This window comes from Ursus arctos, unplaced genomic scaffold (genome assembly GCF_023065955.2).
Source record: "Ursus arctos isolate Adak ecotype North America unplaced genomic scaffold, UrsArc2.0 scaffold_25, whole genome shotgun sequence".
NCBI classification, from domain to species: domain Eukaryota; kingdom Metazoa; phylum Chordata; class Mammalia; order Carnivora; family Ursidae; genus Ursus; species Ursus arctos.
The window spans coordinates 32915136-32934767 of NW_026622930.1; the positions used below are offsets into that span (position 1 = coordinate 32915136).

Below are 19632 nucleotides of genomic sequence, written 5' to 3' on the forward strand. Positions count from 1 at the left end.
AATAAGTAGTTGTAAATGTTAAATTTGTATTAAAGCAAACATGTAGATTTTGGAGTAGAAACCCAACTTTACATTAATTTTTAAAACAAAATATAATACTTGAAAGAAATTTGTAAAAGCCACATTAAGTTAGGTGCCCATATCACTGGGCATATGTATTCACACTTCTCTTTAGTACTATAGATTTGTGAAAAAATATGAGAAAAGACTGCATATTTTCTGTGTTTGAACTCAGGTCTAGAGAGGTTCAGGGGCTTTCTGGAGACATATCAATAAAAAAATGCTCAGTACAATAAATTCTCTCTCAGGTCTTTTCGTTAAACTTAGGTTCTCATTTATGGAATGACTAATGTAGATCTTTCCTCTTTTTCTCATGATATATTTTATATTCATTTGAATTAAAATGGCACAGATTAAGCAAACATTTTTCCTTGTTTTTGCCTTAGGAATTGAATTACTTGATTTTTAGAATTACCTGTAATTTACATTCAGAACTACCCCGAGAGACAAATACTTCTAACCCCATTGCTACTTTTTTTAAAGTATGTGTATCAAGGAGAGGAAATAAAACTTTCTTCTTAGAAACTATTTATCTTTTTTTTTTTTTTTAAAGATTTTATTTATTTATTTGAGAGAGATAGAGACAGCCAGCGAGAGAGGGAACACAAGCAGGGGGAGTGGGAGAGGAAGAAGCAGGCTCCTAGCGGAGGAGCCTGATGTGGGGCTCGATCCCAGAACACCGGGATCACGCCCTGAGCCGAAAGCAGACGCTTAACCGCTGTGCCACCCAGGTGCCCCAGAAACTATTTATCTTTTAACCAATACCACTCAGTATATATTGATACAGCTATTGATTGTTTATTGCAGTTATGATTTGGAGGAGATTTTTAAAAATCTCCTTTGAAAATTAAAATGTTGCAAAACAAAAAATGTTATCCCTAATAATTTTTCTACCCTGAAGAAAATACTTCATAAGTATTTCATTGTGATTTCAAAAGATATAAATCAGAGGGTCAAAAACATTTCAATTTGCTATTCAGATTGTCAGCTAGAATATATTTAACAAAATATCTATTAAAAATAATATGAAAATATTGCAATCTATCACCTCAGAGCTCAAAATTTAAACACACTCTTGAAAATAAAGAAATACTTTTGGGATCTGGTTAATATTTCAATTAACTATATTTCAGCTCTTTCAATAAAACTGTTGCTTCATCATAAAGCAATCCAGTTTCATTTGTCACTTATTAAGGCAAAGCAAAAAAGAGGGAAGGAAGAAATGAAAGTAAGTTAAGTGACAATTATATGTCAAGGAAAAATAAATAATGCATTTCTGGAGAAAAGCAATATGATTATAAACTAAACTAACAAAAGAATAGAGAAGATCAAGGAAAGATGCAAAGGTTAATGAGGAAATGAGAAGTCAAAAATCAGAATCTTGGTAGCAAGTCACAGATTCACCAATCTACCTCTTCCCGAAAAAAAATTTTATTCTTAGGAAATCCTTCATTTTTAAGGATCTGATTTCTCATGGTATATTAACATTTGAAATCATTTATTTATAGCTTAATATGGATTTAATTTTGATCTTTAAGTTTCTATAATAGCTTTGATTCCAAAACGATCTATACAAAATTAGACTTTTTAGCAAGTTATTTCCTGCCAGAGCTTATATAATGTAATTCATGTTTTTTTCCCCAAATTTCTTATCTCTGTGAAAAGAAATTATGAAGCCCATCAATGGTGTGGTATGAAAGAGTTATTAGGCACTCTGAAATAACTTTAAGTAGTACAGTGTATGTTATTAAGAATTATTTATTATTTGTGTATGAAACAGAAAAAATCTTATTTTAAAACTTCCACTGAAATATGACATAATTTTCTACCCAGCAAGATTAAGAATAGAATAGCTTAGCCTAGATATAAAAATGCTCTGGTGTAAACACAGTTACAAAAATAAATAAATAGTTGGCTTTATGAAGATTTGTTATAAATCTGAAAAGCAGGCAAAAGACAGCTCTGTCATTACCAGAACCTATTTAAATAACAAAAAATTTTTATTTTTCTGGTTTAAAAAATAATACAGATTATAAAATAACTTGCAATTCCATCCCTATGCACTATTGTTTACTATTTTTTCTAACCACATATTTTATTTTGAGCATTTTCCCATGTCATTAAATACCCTAAAAGATATGATTTTTTGGGTTATATAAATAACTCATATATGTATGTATAAGTTATTTAACCATGGACAATTAAGGTTGGTTCTAATTTTTCATGAATATGAATAATGGCATGATAAATAGTCTTGTACATAAGTCTTTGATGGCTTCTTTGATAATTTCCACTGGATAAATTTCTGGAAACTATGATTGATTAAAATGTAAGAAAAATTTTAAGGATATATATATATCCTTATATGTAATGTTCACTTGAAAGGTCACACAGATTTATATTCCTACTAGTGTCAATAGGAAAGCTCAGGTCACTGTTCATTATAGTATGGATGATTATAATTTAAAAATGGTTATCAACTGGACTGCAAAATTTGTATTGTTTAAAATTTTAAATAAATTTCTAGTGAGAGGATATATGTTTTCTGACATATTTCTTTGCTGAATTTATTTCTTTTTATAAAATGGCTGTTCCTGCTCTTTAGTTATTTTATTTCTTTTTTTTCCTATGAGATTAGAAGAGCTCTTTTGGGCTATCAACACTTTATCTGATAGATTTGTTGTAATTTTTTTTTCTTCACATCAACTCCTTTATTAAGGTCCTTGAGAGCAGGGCTAAGAAGTATATCTATTGCTATATCCCCAACACCTAGCATAGTATTTGACATAATACTATGCACTAAAAAATATTCATTAAAAAATTTCTGAATTAATGTATTGTTTTGTTTTTAATGAAAGTAGAATGAGTAGGGCCAACAGGTAATCATGAAGTTTTGGGCAAGAAAATACGTGACCAGTTTTAGAATATATATCATTTTACAATATAAAGATCTAGAGATTATGTTAGTTTTGGATATGCTCTGTATTGAACTCCTACATGAGACAAAGTAGTTAATTACATGGATTTGAATCATGGCTTTATCTAATCAACTCCAAAATCAGCTGCGAAAATAATGATGGCACAGGTTAACTTTGTTCAGCGGCCTTTTGCACAAAATATGCCCCAAACCATTAAAAATAAATTTATAGAATGTGAAGTTATTAAATGGAACTGAAAGGTGGTATTCTTAATTTCACTATTCTTTGTATTTCTACAGTTCTTACTTTCCTATCTTCGCATAAACTGAATACAACTCCAGTGGATACCAAGAGAAACTAGTATTCCATTTAAAAGAGATGAGCTTGATCTGAATGAGAAAGATCTTAAATGAGGTTAGAACGTTTTCAGTTGATAATCTCTAACTTTATGTAGTAGCATGGAATGCAAAAGCTGGAATAAATAAATGTATATTATTTTATATTAATTAGATATTAATATAATATCAGAGAGAAGGGCTAACTGGAATGATAATATTTATTCAAGTCAGTGGAGAAACTGATTTCAAAGGAATGGGATTATAGGCCTATAAGGGAATTTAGAGGCTGATTAATTTCATACCAGGGTATTACAGAAATAGAAACTGAGGTCTACTAGTTCTCAAAAAGCTATAAAGTGGCAGACTAGGGCTGATACTCAATATTTAGTGCCTCATAGTGCAATACTTTCACATACTCAATGTTATTTTTTCAAACAACTTTGGATCTATAATTTTTAAATGTCTGCCAGTAAATCAGTCAAATACAAATCCTAACCATGCTAAACTTGCTTCTTCCATAATATCATTAAACTGAATTCATGAATATGAAAAAAATATCTGTTTTTGATATTCATATAAATTATAGGAATCTAGGGCCTAAAAGTTCTGCATATACTTTCAGAGGTAGAATTAATATAAGCTGCTAAATTTCATTAAAAGAAGACTAAAACATTCAACTTTCAGAAGATTATTGCACCATTGTTTTTAAAACTGGGAAATAGGAAACACCTAAGATATCCAAATAGGGGCTGGCAAAAAAACTAGGCTACAACCACAAAGCAGAATGCCAAACAATAAGTTATAATTATGTTGCAGAAGATAATTTTTAAAAATGTAAAGAAGTTCATGACATAGGAAGATGTTCATATTACTAAATGAATGAAATAGGTTAAAATATTATATAGTTTAATAATAATAGCTAACATTTATTGAGCACTTCCTATATTTCAAACACTGTGATAAGCTATTTGCACTTTCAAATTTAAACCTTAAACAACTCTTTGAGGCAATTAGTATAATTTTTCATTATAGATTAGATAAGTAAGATTATAGAGATAAGGTAACTTTCTGAAAGCCACACATCTAGTAAGTGATAAAGCTTATATTCCTCACCAGGTCTGTCAGACTCCAAAACCTGAGCTCTTAATCACTGCCTTCCATTATTATCCATTTATATAAAATATTTGAATTTATAGAAAAAAATAACAGAAAAATATATAGCAACATTTAGATATTGCTATTTATTAGGGGTAATCATTCAGGAACACTTTTTTCTTTTTTTTTTTTTTGCTGTAATATGAGTATATATATTACTTTTTTAAAATAAAAAAACACCATGCCACTAACAGACTGACTAAGAAATAAAACTATTATCTCTATAACTAATAATTTATGGTTAGCTGTATCTTCTCAGACTAATCAAAATTCATTTGCAAGTTCAGATTTCAGGATGGCAATTATACGTTTCACAGTTAGGTTATACTCAGCTTCAATGATGAATATAATCTGTGAACATTCAATAATTAGAAAAGGATCAGGGGAATCCCATTTTCAATTTCCATGACATATAAAGGCAGAGGGGATACTTAATCAGATGAATGAAGGAACAGAAATCAATGTATAACCCTGCATATTTAGCAGAATGTCACAGAATAACTATTTAAAATAATTTGTAAATTCAAAATTAATAGTTAAAATATACTGTTATTATCTAATTCCAGTTTTTGCAAAATATGAAATACTTTACCACACTGGGTAGTACTTTCTCATTAGAAAAGGATAGAAGAGAACCATTCTTTATTTGAGGCCTCAAGAATCTGTTTTGCTATCAAGCCAGAGTAAATAGCAAAACATACATGTTATAGAGGAGAAAGTAGGCAATAATGAATGACTGAAAAATCAGTTATGTCTATAAAAGCCAGACATTAAATGAAAATAAAGAAAAGAGCTTGGTGGGTATACAGAATGCCAGGTGAGTATTTATATATGTCAGTATTAACTCAATAATGTCAACCTTATTTTTTTAGGAAAAGCTGAAAATTTATATTTTTATTTAAAAATCTCACCAAGTTTAAGTGTTCTAAGCTAGTTAAAAAAAAAGAGTCATCCCCAATTATATTCCTAATAAAATGATCTTCCAACAGCTATGCTCTGACTTAAAGGGCTCTCTGTGTATTTATTAGGACAGGATATCCTGGGGAAAAATCAGTTGGTACCCAAATACAGTAGTAGCATCACATTGGAAATGAGTAGAATTAGCCAGAAATTACAAGTTCTGGCTATGTGTCTTCAAAAGACTCTTAAAGTCTTCTCTCATTTTGAATCAAGGAGGAGAAACTCTGTTCCCTGCCCTAGAATTAACCTGGATCACAGAGTCGGGGTGAATAATTTGGAATGCTTAAGCATGGTACTGGTGGTCATTTACATAAAGGATACGATACAATCTCTGGACTGAGAATACCACCATTAACAATTTCTCAATGAAAGACAAGATTCAGCATACATAATTTTGACCTAGGATATTTTCAAGAAACATAAGCCAGTTTACTCATTTTATTGTACCAGTGACAATTTAAGTATGGTTGATGGACCCATGAAGGTCCTTGAGACCTTTTCAGGGGTCCACAAGGCCAGATTATTTTAACAATAGTACTAAGACATTATTTTCCTTTTTCACTATATTGACATTTGCACTCATGGTACAAAAGCAATGGTGGGCTGGTATTTTAGTGTAAATCAAGACAGTGGATTCAAACAGTATGAATAGTCATTGTATTATTCACTACTATGTACTAATAGTTAAAAAAAAACCCAAAACTAACAGTTTCAAAAAAGAAAAGCTAGTTTCATTTAACATTGTCTTCAATGAAACAGTGAATACTAATTTAATTAAAACTTGTCCCTTGAGTACGACAAAATGGAAAGTAAGAATAAAATACTTCCAATGCATACATACCAAAGGATGCTTTTCTCAAGGAAAAGCACTTCTGCAGTTGAGGTGAAAGCTGAACTAACCAGGTTTTACACAGAACACTATTTTTACTTGAAGGAATGAAAGAATGACGGACAAACTATGATTATCCAGATTTAGATGCTTGGTAGACATTTTCTCAAAACTGAATGAAATGAGGCTGCCAATTTAAGGAAAACAGACAGGATTTGTTGCCTTTTTTTTTTTTTTTTTTTTTGCCAAGGATAAAATTCTAGTTGTTAAGCAAAAATCAGAATTGTGGAAAACATCTATCACCATGAACTTGAGAGCTTCCAATGCTTCCAAGACTTTTTTTGATCAGCATGGTGGTTATATCAATGAAGATAATTTTTTGGTATAATACAATGAAATATGTCAACATTTGGAAGAACTTCTATTTTCTAAGTGACCAACATATATATTCCAAAACCATGCCCAGGTATAAGATCCATTCAAAGCTCAAGATGGACCAAAAATTTTAATATATCAGAGTGTAGTATAGTCCGTGAGAGGGTTTTAGATTTTATACTTCGACTAACTTTTAATAAACTATCAATTATAAATCTTTGGTGTTGTGTCAAAAGAATATCCACAACTATGTGAAAATGCTAGTCCTTTCTTTTCTAACTACATAACCGTGTGAAGCTGAATTTGTTTTTTGTTTTTTTATATTCTTCAACCAAAACATATCACAACAGACTAAAGTATGGAAGCAGATGTGAGAATCCAGCTGTCTTCTATTGAACCAGACATTAAAATATATTTGAGAAATATAAAACAATGCTATCCTTTTCCAACTTTTGTTTTCTGTTTTGGAAAATATTATTTTCATTACAATGTTGTTTATGTTAACATATAAAGACTTTATTATTCTTATTTTGAAGCAAATAAATAGGCATTAAAAATTTTCTCAGTTTTAATTTCTAGTACAGAAAATATTGCTAGACGTAACCCACATAAACAGAAGCTATTTGGTGTCTTTGGTTTTTAAGCGGTCCTGAGACAATTAAGTTTAAGAATTGCCAGATTTGACCCATGATGTTGAGACTATTATTGCTCAGTATTCCCCAGATGGGGCAATTAACCTTGCACAAAAGAAAACTTATACTTTTATGTCCAGAGAATGTACTTTTGATCACTAATTCTGTGCTTTCCAAACATTTTGGCACTTGTCGACTCTACATACACAACACATAAATTTCTATAATGTCATTAACAGTTGAACAGATTTTGATATACAATGTTGATATAATTTCAGACAAAAGCAAAAGAAACTTAATATTTAAAATAGTCTTACTGATTTTGTTTAGGCTCTTCAAAATAGTAGAAAATAATTTGCGGGGTCCACATAGTGTTTTGATCGAGGATGGAATTTTAACAACTTCGTAAGATTCTCCAGAGACTTGGGAGCCTCAGGTTTAGAACGAATGAAACTAACTGTATCACATAATCACTCTGGTGTTGTTCATAAAGGAAAATAGTGACAATGTGCAATAGTTTGTACAAACCAACATGACTAAGAAAAACTCTCAAGGGAATATGTAAAGGAAATCACACTGCTTTTCAGACATACACATTAAAAACTGTGAAAATCGTTTATTCTTTATCCAATCTAAATTCATTTGCTCAAAGGAGAATAATAGAAACCTAGAGTGAAGTCAGAATTCTGCATTTTGTTTGAATTAAGATTAGACATGAGTGTATTAAATTAACATACCCTTCATATTAAGATATTTCAATACATATAGTTTTTAATAATTTCATAACCTTTAGTTTTAGATAGGTAGTATTCATATTTTCTTCCTAAGAAGAAAAAAAATAACTTGCTGGTTAGTCTGGGTACAAAATTCTATTCTAATCTTTAAGGTACAGAGAATATGTAATAATAGACTCCATTTATTTTTTAAGCCAAACCAGATGCTTAACGAATAAAAATATTATTAAATTGGTCTTTAAAAATTATTCCCTATTTTAACAACATCTACTGGGAATGGTGAATTGATTGAAAGTTTGGATATTTTTTTTCTTTTTTGCTCTGGTCATTATTCTCTACCCCATGCCTCTTGATTTCAAATAGCGATGCTGCTGCCTTTTATAACTGAAAAATCAACGTTCATTTAAGTTGTGAAGCATGCTCACTTTACAACAGAATTTATCTGTTACAGAATTATTTTTAGCAAGCGATTTTTGGGAGATTATCACCGTGTTAGAATTTGAGTCTTCTAGATATTGCCCACTATTATTTAAATGGAATTTACATACTATTTGACTTTTTTTGGCTATACCACTCTTTTACTTAGGGCAATAAAAGATTAAAATTCCAAGTTTGTTCTTAAAAGATACTTCATAGTTTCATAAAGCAAGTGGAGTGAAAATCATTTTCATTTCAGTCATATTTCATTAAAAGAAAATAACTGGTATAAAACAGAAATTACTTTTTTCCCACATACTTTAAAATATTACATCATTTCAGTACAACAAATAAACATTGTTGGAGACAATGTCGATTAATAAAGAATTGTTTAGAAAAGTTGGTTGTCTTCATTAGACTGCATATTAAAAAGTAAATCCAAATGGTATATTATATAGATGTTGTTCTCACTACAGCTGGTAATCTTAAAGAGTAAAAGGACAATCCAGGATATTATACTGTAGTAAACATATAAAATGTGAATCCAAAATAATGTTTAATATTATAGCTGTTGACTTAAAAAAAATAGATGCACAGAGGTAAATGAACCGAAGTCTTTAAGCTTACATACTGCCCAGTTGATAAAAAGCTACAGAGGGAAAGTGCTTCTGATGGTTATTCCCAGAGTATTCTGTATTCTTGGTGATAAATAACAACATTTATACTTTATTATAATTTGTAGTTGCCTATTTTGTCTGTTTGTAATGGCAAGAACAATGTCTACTGCTCACCACTGCTCTCCCAGCACTAGGCAAAGACTATTTAATAAATTAATAACCTGTTGTATTTCTTTACAGACACGAAGCTCAGAAAAGCTGAGCAACTTGCTTAAGTTAGTGTGGTTATTAAGCAGAGAAGCCAGCATCTAAATACATGTCTTCTATTATCAAGTCAAGTGTTCTTTCTACCGATGATCATTCAAGACCATATTGTATTTCTGATGAAAATATATTTGCACATATATTTCTGCACATGATAGACTGCATGTTTAATCTGAAACGTAGAAGAGGGATTTCTATGGGGTTTGACTGACATTATTAGGTACTAAATTATAAATATCAGCACCAAGATGCAGTAACAGTAACAATGTCAAACTCACTAGTGTTATGATTTTATGCTGGATAGCATTCCTGAGAGAGACATCTCAGATTGAATACATTCAAAACCAACGTGTATTAACTCCTTTCTCTTACCCTCAAAATGCATTTCTTCTCTTATTATTCCTTAATATAGTTAATAACATCACCCTTTACCCATATCTCAAATTAGAAGCCTGGTATTCTGACTTTTCTGCCTTAAATTTTTATGCTACAAAATTAAAATAAACAACTCACCTAGAATAGATTTAAGTGCTAAAACCTATGGCCTTGCAATTTGACTCAGTAGGCAAAGGCAAAAAAAAAATTAAAATAAAAAGGAAGCAATATCTGAAGTTGGATTATGAAGTCACTGACTTTTCATGTAGTAATGACATTTTAGTCTGAGAGTTCTTGACTGGTGGTAACTGGCTGGTGACAATGTGTTTAAAGTGGTCATTATTGCTGAATATAATTCTCAAAACCTCCACCCAAAACAAAAGCTTTTGTTTTGTTTTTATCCATCCTTCATATCCCAGGTGAAATGTTCTCCTTAGAGAGGAATTCTCTGATAATCCTATCTAAGTAAGGTTTCCCTCCTATTTTCTATCAGTATGACATTTTCATTTCTGCTTAGCATGAATTTCGATTTATAGTTGTTAAGTTATGGTGAAATTATAATTATTAGAATAATTTATGTTTACCTATTTACTTTAATATACCATCAACTAAACTATAAACTCCATGAGGGCAGAGATTGTATCTGTCACTGATATAAAAGCATATATGAGTATCTAGTTTAGGTTTAATTAAGCAGTCTTATAATTTGAGACTTTCAATAGATTAATTTGACTTTCTTCACTGCTTCTAAAAAGAGTCAATATTCAAACTAGTTTTTTATTATATTGTTATTCTGGTTCAGCCTTAGAAGTTTAATTTTAAAATTATACTTCATAAAGTACTAATATTATCTTTGAGGTATATATTCTGGTGCAGGTAAAAATTATCTAAAATGAATAGAACCTTATTCCTACATAAAAATACAGGAAAAAAAATCCTAGAAAAAAAGGATATCCAAATACACTCCTTTTTTTGAATTCATTGTTATTTTGAACATCTAAATGATAACTAAGGAAAAAATATTAAGACAAGCGATCTGTTCTCCTAAAGTTTTGTAATAAGCAAATTAACTTAATAGATGTTAATATTTTTATTTTTAGGATTTCACCTTAGTAAATTTGGAATGCCAAGTTATTTTAGGATTGCATTTAATATTCCTTTTGTAATTAAGATGTAATTACAAAGTTTTAAAAAGGCTCATGAACTACTATGTTTAATTAAATTTAGCTTAGATATTTATGTTCACAGTAAATTATTAAGGAAAAGAATACTGCATCTTGAATAGTCCCATATTCCCAAAATTTAGGTCTTAATATTTGGTGAATGACTAAACATTTATAGTGGACTGAACTTTTGACTTTATTTCCCAGACTTCAGAAATGAGGATAGCTTGTATATTTGGGATTTAATGTAAACAATATTTTGTTTTAAAATTTAAAAGGTAGGAATAAGATTCTTCTAACTAATTCAAGTCTTAGAACTCCATGTTTTCATTCAGTTGAAGATGTAGCTGAATGGCACCTGAATGGCATTCACATATATTTTATGCCTAGAATGTTCTTATAGTTTTTCTTCATTGAAGATTTAGAACCATAATTTTTTAAACTATAAAATTAATATTGGTTATATTTGACACAAATCTAAAAGCGGTGATACATAACAGTAACATTGTGAGGACTTTGCTGAGAAGGTTGTACCATGGTATGTAAAAGCAACTGTACTACACATATGAAGAACTGTTTGGGATCACTTCCAAGTTAAGTCCAGTTATAACATTCTTAATTCATGAAAAAGTTGGAATTGAGGAAGACAGCCATATAAGTTGTAAATCTGATGACAGAGAAGAAGCCACAGTTTGAAAAATTACCCGCAGATCCCTTGAATAAATTTAGTGTACAGCTGATATCTAATACCATATCTTATTAAATAAGAAGGAATGTTACTGTTAATCTTTTGATGCCAATATTGGATCCATCAGGATAGAAAACTTGAAAGCACAAATGAAAAACTTAACCAGGAAAGGGATATTCCAGAAGAAAGCAGTTATAGCCATTACTATGCCTGCTACTTAATTTATCATATACATAAAGAAGTGAGGCAGCAAATAAATGTCTAATCCTTTTTTCCTCCCACACATGATTCAGTACTTGGGAAAAATTGTAAGGAATAAATATTAAAAAACTTCCTTCCTCCCCCAAAGGTTGGCATTAAAACTTTCTTTCTAATCAATTTAGATTTGTTTCCAAATATTAGGCAGCAACATTCCAAGTTGAATATGTTTGAAAAAATTTGGAATGATACTAGAGCAGGGAGCTACCCCAGCCTGGAAAGCTAAAAAAAAAATTCTTTTGGTGACATTTTTAAATTTTGTTAATCTTACACTTTATTGGCCAGAAATGCATTCATCCTTTGCATAAACAAATAACTTCACATCTATACTGATGAGTATGTTAAAAAATAACAAGTCTAAAACAAAGAAACAGGAACTACAGAAAGTAATACCTGTAGCTGTGATGTAGGAGTAGACATTTTACATGAAATTTCTATTGTCCTACTGTTGGCCTAATTTGACAATCTGTGAAACAGTAAGTGGTAATTATCTTATAGTCCATTCATTTTTCATTGCATTATCTTGCATGCAATCCAACCTTGACAAGCAGAGGGAAATACTGGTTAAATTTCCCAGACTTGTATAGCAGAACAAGTTTAAGGTGCCATGGAACTGTACTTACTTTTGGTGTTGGGCAGGAAGCTGTAGAAAGGCGAGATGTAGCCTGAGCACGAGGCGATTCTGAAGGAGTAGTGCTGAGGGAGGCTGTGTCTCGTGGGAGCACCTGAACACCACGAGAAATGATGGAGTCTGGAATCTGAGCAAGAAAAACAAGGATGGTTTAATATTCTGAAAATACCAACAACATTAAAATCAATGCCCATACCTAACTTTTTTTTTTTTTTCATTCTTTGCTGTCTAGCTTTCATATATTTGGTCTCACTCACTGTTAGGTATAAATGCATCCAACAATTTGGGATAGGATAGAAATCTTCAGTTTTAAAATATTTTCTCTTGCCAAATAATATTTCACAAACTTTTTTTTTTTTTTTAAATGAGAGGCAGTCTAGCATTGTAGTTAAGGAGTAAAGTGTTCAGCATTCATATACTGGCTCTGCCATTTAATAATTATTTAATTCCTAGATATTTTCCATTTTCCTTTCAGATTCTCCACCTTCATCCTCTTGACTCCAAGCTGACCTGTATAGATAGAATCAACAAGCTATTCTGTGCTCTCTAGTTTCTAGTTGGGTACAGCCAGTGCCAGGAAACTGAAAGGTTAGAGGAGAGTAAGGTCTGATCTTTATTCCCCTGGCTTCTTCTCTACCAGGTTACCACTTGTTGGCTAAGTCACAGCCCCTGGTCATCTGACAGGTGCTTAAAGATCTTTTCTGGATTCCAGTAGTAGTTCCCTTCCTTTGCCCCATTAGGACTATAGATATTGATGGTTCCAGTATTACTAGTCCCAGGGCACTGCATTGTGTCTCACTGCTTTCCCTAAAATCTGCCCAAACCTTTGTAAACACTATAGATCCTTATTAAACTCTTCTCAATTATCCATTTAACTATGCTATGACTTCTTTGGGGACACTGACAGCTCTGCTTTTTAAATCACCATTTCCTTTACCTAAAAAAATGAAGATAACGATAGCATCTACCTCACTGGATTACTGTTGAGGATTAAATAAGATAATGCATATAAATTATCTAGCACTACAAAGTAGTAAATACTTAAATATTGACTATTATTGATATTATTATATTATACCTATCAACATGGTAAAAACTGATGTAATTGAGTATCACTATTCTAAAAATATAAACATTAAGGACAAAAAATGTGGATTATTCGTTTTAAAAATTATTATTTATGTTGATCATAAAATTATTATTTTGGGCTATGCATAATTTAGTTCCTGTTCTGGGCTAATACTAACGGGTTTAGGTTTTCTGATCTCAAAATGAGAACTTGACCACTTTCAAGTTTTGAGCACAGAGGGGACATACATAGGACAAAAAGATAAGAAATCAACTTTGATCAGTAAATATCACTTACTATGTGAAAACAAGGAAGCAGAAACCAGACTTTATGACTAGAAAGGTGCTTCTGATCTTATGCATCATCTGTTTCTCACAAATTTCCATAGAAGCTCTTTTATTTAGTTTCCATACCAATATTCTCATTACCAATGGTACTGTTACCATTTTAGGGCCTAACAATTTATGTGACTTATAAATAATATTCCCATAACTAGGGTGAAAAGCAAGGGGAATTCTGAGAAGAAAAACTGCTCTACCTGCTAGTACATTTGAGTACTGAATTGTAATAAATAATTTATAGAAAAGGAGGTAGATAGTCTGATTTAAAAGAGCTATATGTTGCCATTAATGTCTAGTAAAAAAGGCCACGTATTGGAAAAAAAGGCAAAGAAAGCTCCTACTATACTACACAGGACACCATGCCCCTCTACTTCACAGCAATATCCACAGTTATACTACATTTGTAGGTGTGATAGTTTGATCTATGTCTATCTCCCATACTCGAATGCCTTGTCATGATGAAAACATGCTTTTGCTACTATTTATCCAGTACCTAAGAAAGCACATGCACAAAGTAGTGGGTATACGCGATATATAGATTTCTAGACTCACAAACATGTGTACATATACTACACACCCCCCTCTCTCTCTCTGTATGAATGTAGACAGGACAGCAGGATATTTCAGGGGAAAGGTAAGTTTAAATTTGAAGTACATTCTTTGGGGTTAATAGCCTGGAGATACTCAATGAACTATTAGAAATATAAGTCTGGAGCTCAGGAAAAAGTTAGGGATTTGATATATACTTTGGGAATTATCAATGGAGGTGACAGTTTCAGTCATGCTTATGTCTCAGATCATCCAAATACAGTATGTAAAAGAACAAAAGATGATGGTTGATAATTCTAGGTGAGATCCATATCACAGGCTTAGCAGAAGAAAAAAACTAAGGGGAAAAACAATCTGTAAATGAAATAACAGTATATCCTATTTTTCCTATTTTGAACAATCAGGATTTATATCTATCATATTGGCTCAATTATTAAATAGCACATCTTTTCACTTTTAAAGGTATATCAGTTTGGAAGATAAATTATTTAGTTTTCATATCTTTAAGAAACAGACACAAAAGAGAAAAATCAAGACAGAGTGAACATAAGGGAAGGGAAAAGAAAAGAAACTTTCAAGGAGATGTTAAAAAATATCGACTATGGAGAGAAACAGGATAAGAGTTGGGAAAAAAAAAAAGCCATTGAGATCTGGAAAGACTCCACCAAAAAACTGCTAGAATTTATAAATGAATTCAGTAAAGTTGCAGGATAAAAAAATCAATGTACAGAAATCTGTTGCATTTCTATACACCGATAATGAAAGAGAATGAGAAAGGAAGGAATCAATCCCATTTATAATTGCACCCAAAACAATAAGATACTAGGAATAAGCCTAACCGAAGAGATAAAAGACCTGTACTGAAAACTATAAAACACTGATGAAAGAAATGAAGAGGACACAGACAAATAGAAAAACATTCCATGCTCATGGATTGGAAGAACAAATAACAAATATTGTTAAAATGTCTATCCTATCCAAAGCAATTTGCACATTTAATGCAATCTCTATCAAAATACCAACAGTATTTTTTACAGAGCCAGAATAAACAATCCTAAAATTCATATGGAACCATAAAAGACCCCAAATAGCCAAAGCAACCTTGAAAAAGCAAAGCAAAGCTGGAGGCCTCATAATTCCAGACTTCAAGTTATATTACAAAGCTGTAATGACCAAAACTGTATGATACTGGCACAAACATAGAAACATAGATCAAAGGAACAGAAGAGAAAACCCAGTAATTAATCCACAACTATATAGTCAATTAATCTTTGATGAAGCAGGAAAAGGATATCCAATGGGAAAAAGGCAGTCTCTTCAACAAATAGTGTTGGGAGAGCTGGACAGCAACATGAAAAAGAATGAAACTGGACCACTTTCTTACACCATACACAAAAATAAACTTAAAATGGATTAAAGACCTAACTGTGAGACTTGAAACCATAAAAATCCTAGAAGACAACACAGGCAGTAACCTCTTTGACATCAGCCGTAGCAACTTCTTTCTAGATATGTCTCCTGAAGCAAAGGAAACAAAAGCAAAAATAAACCTTTGGGACTTCATCAAAATAAAAAGTTTCTGAACAGTGAAGGAAGCAATCAACAAAACTAAAAAGGCGACCTACGGAATGGCAGAAGATATTTGCAAATGATATATCTGATAAAGGGTTAGTATCCAAAAACTATAAAGAACTTACAAAACTCAACACACCAAGAACAAATAGTGCAATTAAAAATGGACAGAAGACATGAATAGACTTCTTTCCAAAGAAGATACAGATGGACGACGGACCCATGAGAAGATGCTCAAAATGATCATAAGGGAAATGCAAATCAAAACTACAATGAGCTATCACCTCACACCTGTCAGAATGGCTAAAATAAAAAACAAGAAACAACAGCTGTTGGCAAGAATGTAGAGAAATGGGAACCCTCTTACACTGTTGGTGGGAATGCAAATTGGTGCAGCAATTCTGGGAAACGGTATGGCGGTTCCTCAAAAAGTTAAAAATAGAACTACCCTACAATATAGCAATTGCAGTACTAGGTATTTACCCAAAGAATACAAAAATACTAATTCAAAGGCATACATATACCCTGATGTTTACAGCAGCATTATCTACAATAGCCAAATTATGGAAACATTCAAAGTCCATCAACTGATGAATGGATAAAAAAGATGGTGTGTGTGTGTGTGTGTGTGTGTGTGTGTATCTATATATATATCAGAATATTACTCAGCCATAAAAAAGAATGAAATCTTGTCATTTGCAATGGCATGGATAGAGCTAGAGAGTATTATGCTAAGTGAAATAAGTCAGTCAGAAAGACAAATATCATATGATTTCACTCACATGTGGAATTTAAGAAACAAATCAAATGAGCAAAGGGGGAAAAAAAAAGAGAGGGAGGCTAACCAAGAAACAGGCTCTTAATTATAGAGAACAAACTGATGGTTACCAGAGGGAAGGCAGGTGGGAGGATGGGTAAAATAAGTGATGGGGATTAAGTAGTGCACTTGCTGTGATGAGCACTGGATATTGTATAGAACTGTTGAATCACTATATTGCACATTTCAAACTAATATTACACTGTATGTGAACTAACTGGAATTTAAATAAAAACTTTAAAAAAGCCATTAGATCTAGCAATTAAAGAAGTTACCAGTAGAGTAAAAGGGTAGAAGTGAGGTGAGGAAGCAAGTGGGATGATAAAGCAGGGTAATTTGTAAGAAAAGAAGAGACATATTCACTATTATTCCTTCCTTTGGTGCCTGAAATGAAGTTCTATTAATGAGAAAAATGGGGAAATATAAGTGGGAAAGATAACTTTAGGAGAGTCATAAATATGGGTATTGATGAATGAATGGGGAGGATAACTAAAGATCTGAGAAAGGAATTATCAACAATGTGGATCCAGTTAACATTGGCAACCATAAATTTGCAATTTCATTAAGTAGCCTGGAAATAAATTTTCCACCTATCTCAAAAAAGAAACTTACACAAAAGATAAAGACTTAGAAATTCTTTGCAGAGATATGGTTGTGAAAGCTGCAGAAATAGATGAGATCCTAAAGACACATATCAATAAAATTTAACAAGCCATAAAAAGGGAAAGAAACAGATGCTAAAGAATAAGATGACAGTAGTTATTAGTTGTCTCAGAGACAGCTATTTCATTATTTGATGAAGACAGATACCTGATGACAAGAGTTCAAAAAAAAAAATTGGAGGTAAGGAAACAGAGGCAGTGAATATAGATTACTCAGTTGGCAACATTTGTATGGACATTTGTATACCGTTTCCATTTTGGAGATACTATGAACAATGTTACTATGAACATTCTACTATGTATCATGATTCCCACATGCATCAATTTTAGGATATATATATATATATATATATATATATATATATATATACACACACACACACACACACACACACACATTCAAGAACAGAATTGCTGGTTATTGGGCAGGCAAACCCTTTTACAAACTTCCAAACTGGCTAAGCCAATTTATATGTCTATTGAAAGAAAACGGTGATAGTTCCTCTTACTCCAAAACATATTTCTATCTACTATTGTCAATATTAGCAATTTTTTTCAAGTCTGGTAGTAGTAATAATAGTTACCGTGGTTTTAATGTTCCTTTTGCCGACTGTTAATGAGAAAAAGCATTATTTTATATGTTTATCAGGCATTTAGACGTTCTTTTTTGTAAAGTCCCTGTTTAAATCTTTTGCCCAAATTTTCCCTTTTGGGTTATCCTTTTTTACTGAATTGTTAGATTTTAGTATCTATTCTGGATAACCAGTCATGTATGGTGAAAACATCTATTCCTATTCTGTAACTTGTTGTTTTAATTATGTCTATGGTTAACAGAATATTTTAATTTAGCCAAATTTACCAATATTTTCCTTTATAGTTAGTGGGTTTTGTGTCTTAAAAGGAATCCAGTGGAAATGGCAGAGTAGGAAATGCCAAAAGTCCATCACTCCATGAAAGAGGTGACTAAACTAGCAAAAATGGTCAGAATCAACTTAACCAGAAATCTACAAACCAAAAGTTTATAGCAACCAGGTGAATGCTTAATCAAGGAAAAAAAACCAAACCAAAACAAAAAACAAACCAAAAAAACACAGCTATTCCTCCACTAAACAGCTCAGTGGTACACTTGAAGACACATCCCACATTCCTGGTAAGCATTCTTAGTACTGGAGGGAGAACAAAACTTATTCTCAAGAACTGCATTTCTTTTTTTCAATATGTCCGGTGGCTTAATGAAGGACATATAGGGTTTGCTTTTATTTCCCCTAACCTAGAACTCTCCCCAGGCTTCTGCAGCTAACCAGGAGGTGGTAATGTTCAAAAATATAAAGGCAAATATATTAGCTACTGCTCTCTGGGCATGGGATGACAGCTGGGATAAAGAGCAGATTCACTGACAAACCTGGAAGGAAAGGCTATGTAATGAAATACTTTTGGGCATAAGGACTTGGGAAAGCATATTCCTGGGAATACAAAGGTTCATGTTTATGCTCAGGGTTAGCCATATCCTCAGAAGACTTTACCTAATCTTTCAACTCCTGCTGAACTTCAGACTCTGCACAAGCAGGAAGTGAAGGCTAAGAGTTGTAAACTGGCTGAGTGTCAAAGGCATTCCTTGATACATACAAAGAGTCCAAGTGCAAAGAATAAGAGATTATCTTTCTCTGTATACGTTTTCTTCAGGGATTTAAGGAAATCTCTGTTGAATCACTAGCTGACCACACAGCTAACAGAACAGAGACTTCAGTAACCAATAATTAATAACAGACTTGACAAGAAAAGTTAATCAACAAACCAAAAACACTAATTATGACAAAGAGAATATCATACCCCAGGGAGGGAGAAGAATCTGATTTCCAGAGTTTCCACTTATAATATTCAAAATGTCCAGTTTGCAACAGAAATTACAATCTATGCAAAGAAACAAGAAAGTGTGGCCCATATATAGGAAAAAAAAAAAAAGAGGAATAAATAGAAACTGTTCCTGAGAAAGCTCAGACACTACGCTGACTACTGAAAAAATTTAAATCAACTATTTATTTTTCAAGATTGTTTTGGCTCCTGGGGTCTTTTGTGGTTCCATATAAATTTTAAGATTGTTTGTTTACCCAAGGATACAAAAATACTGATTTGAAGGGACACATGCACCCCAATGTTTATAGCAGCCTTATCAACAACAGCCAAATTATGGAAAGAGACCAAATGTCC

The 19632-nt window shown here is 31.9% G+C and overlaps 1 protein-coding gene across 29 annotated transcripts in view; it reads right to left on the bottom strand.

Moving 5' to 3' along the window:
* The window catches only part of GPHN (gephyrin), a 603331-nt gene that overhangs the window by 193078 nt on the left and 390621 nt on the right, over nucleotides 1-19632 (bottom strand). For all 29 annotated transcript variants that reach the window (XM_048219788.2, XM_048219795.2, XM_048219804.2 and 26 more), the window contains one exon: nucleotides 12407-12541. In XM_048219788.2, the coding sequence (XP_048075745.1) occupies nucleotides 12407-12541 (135 nt within the window). The remainder of the gene's footprint in view (nucleotides 1-12406; nucleotides 12542-19632) is intronic.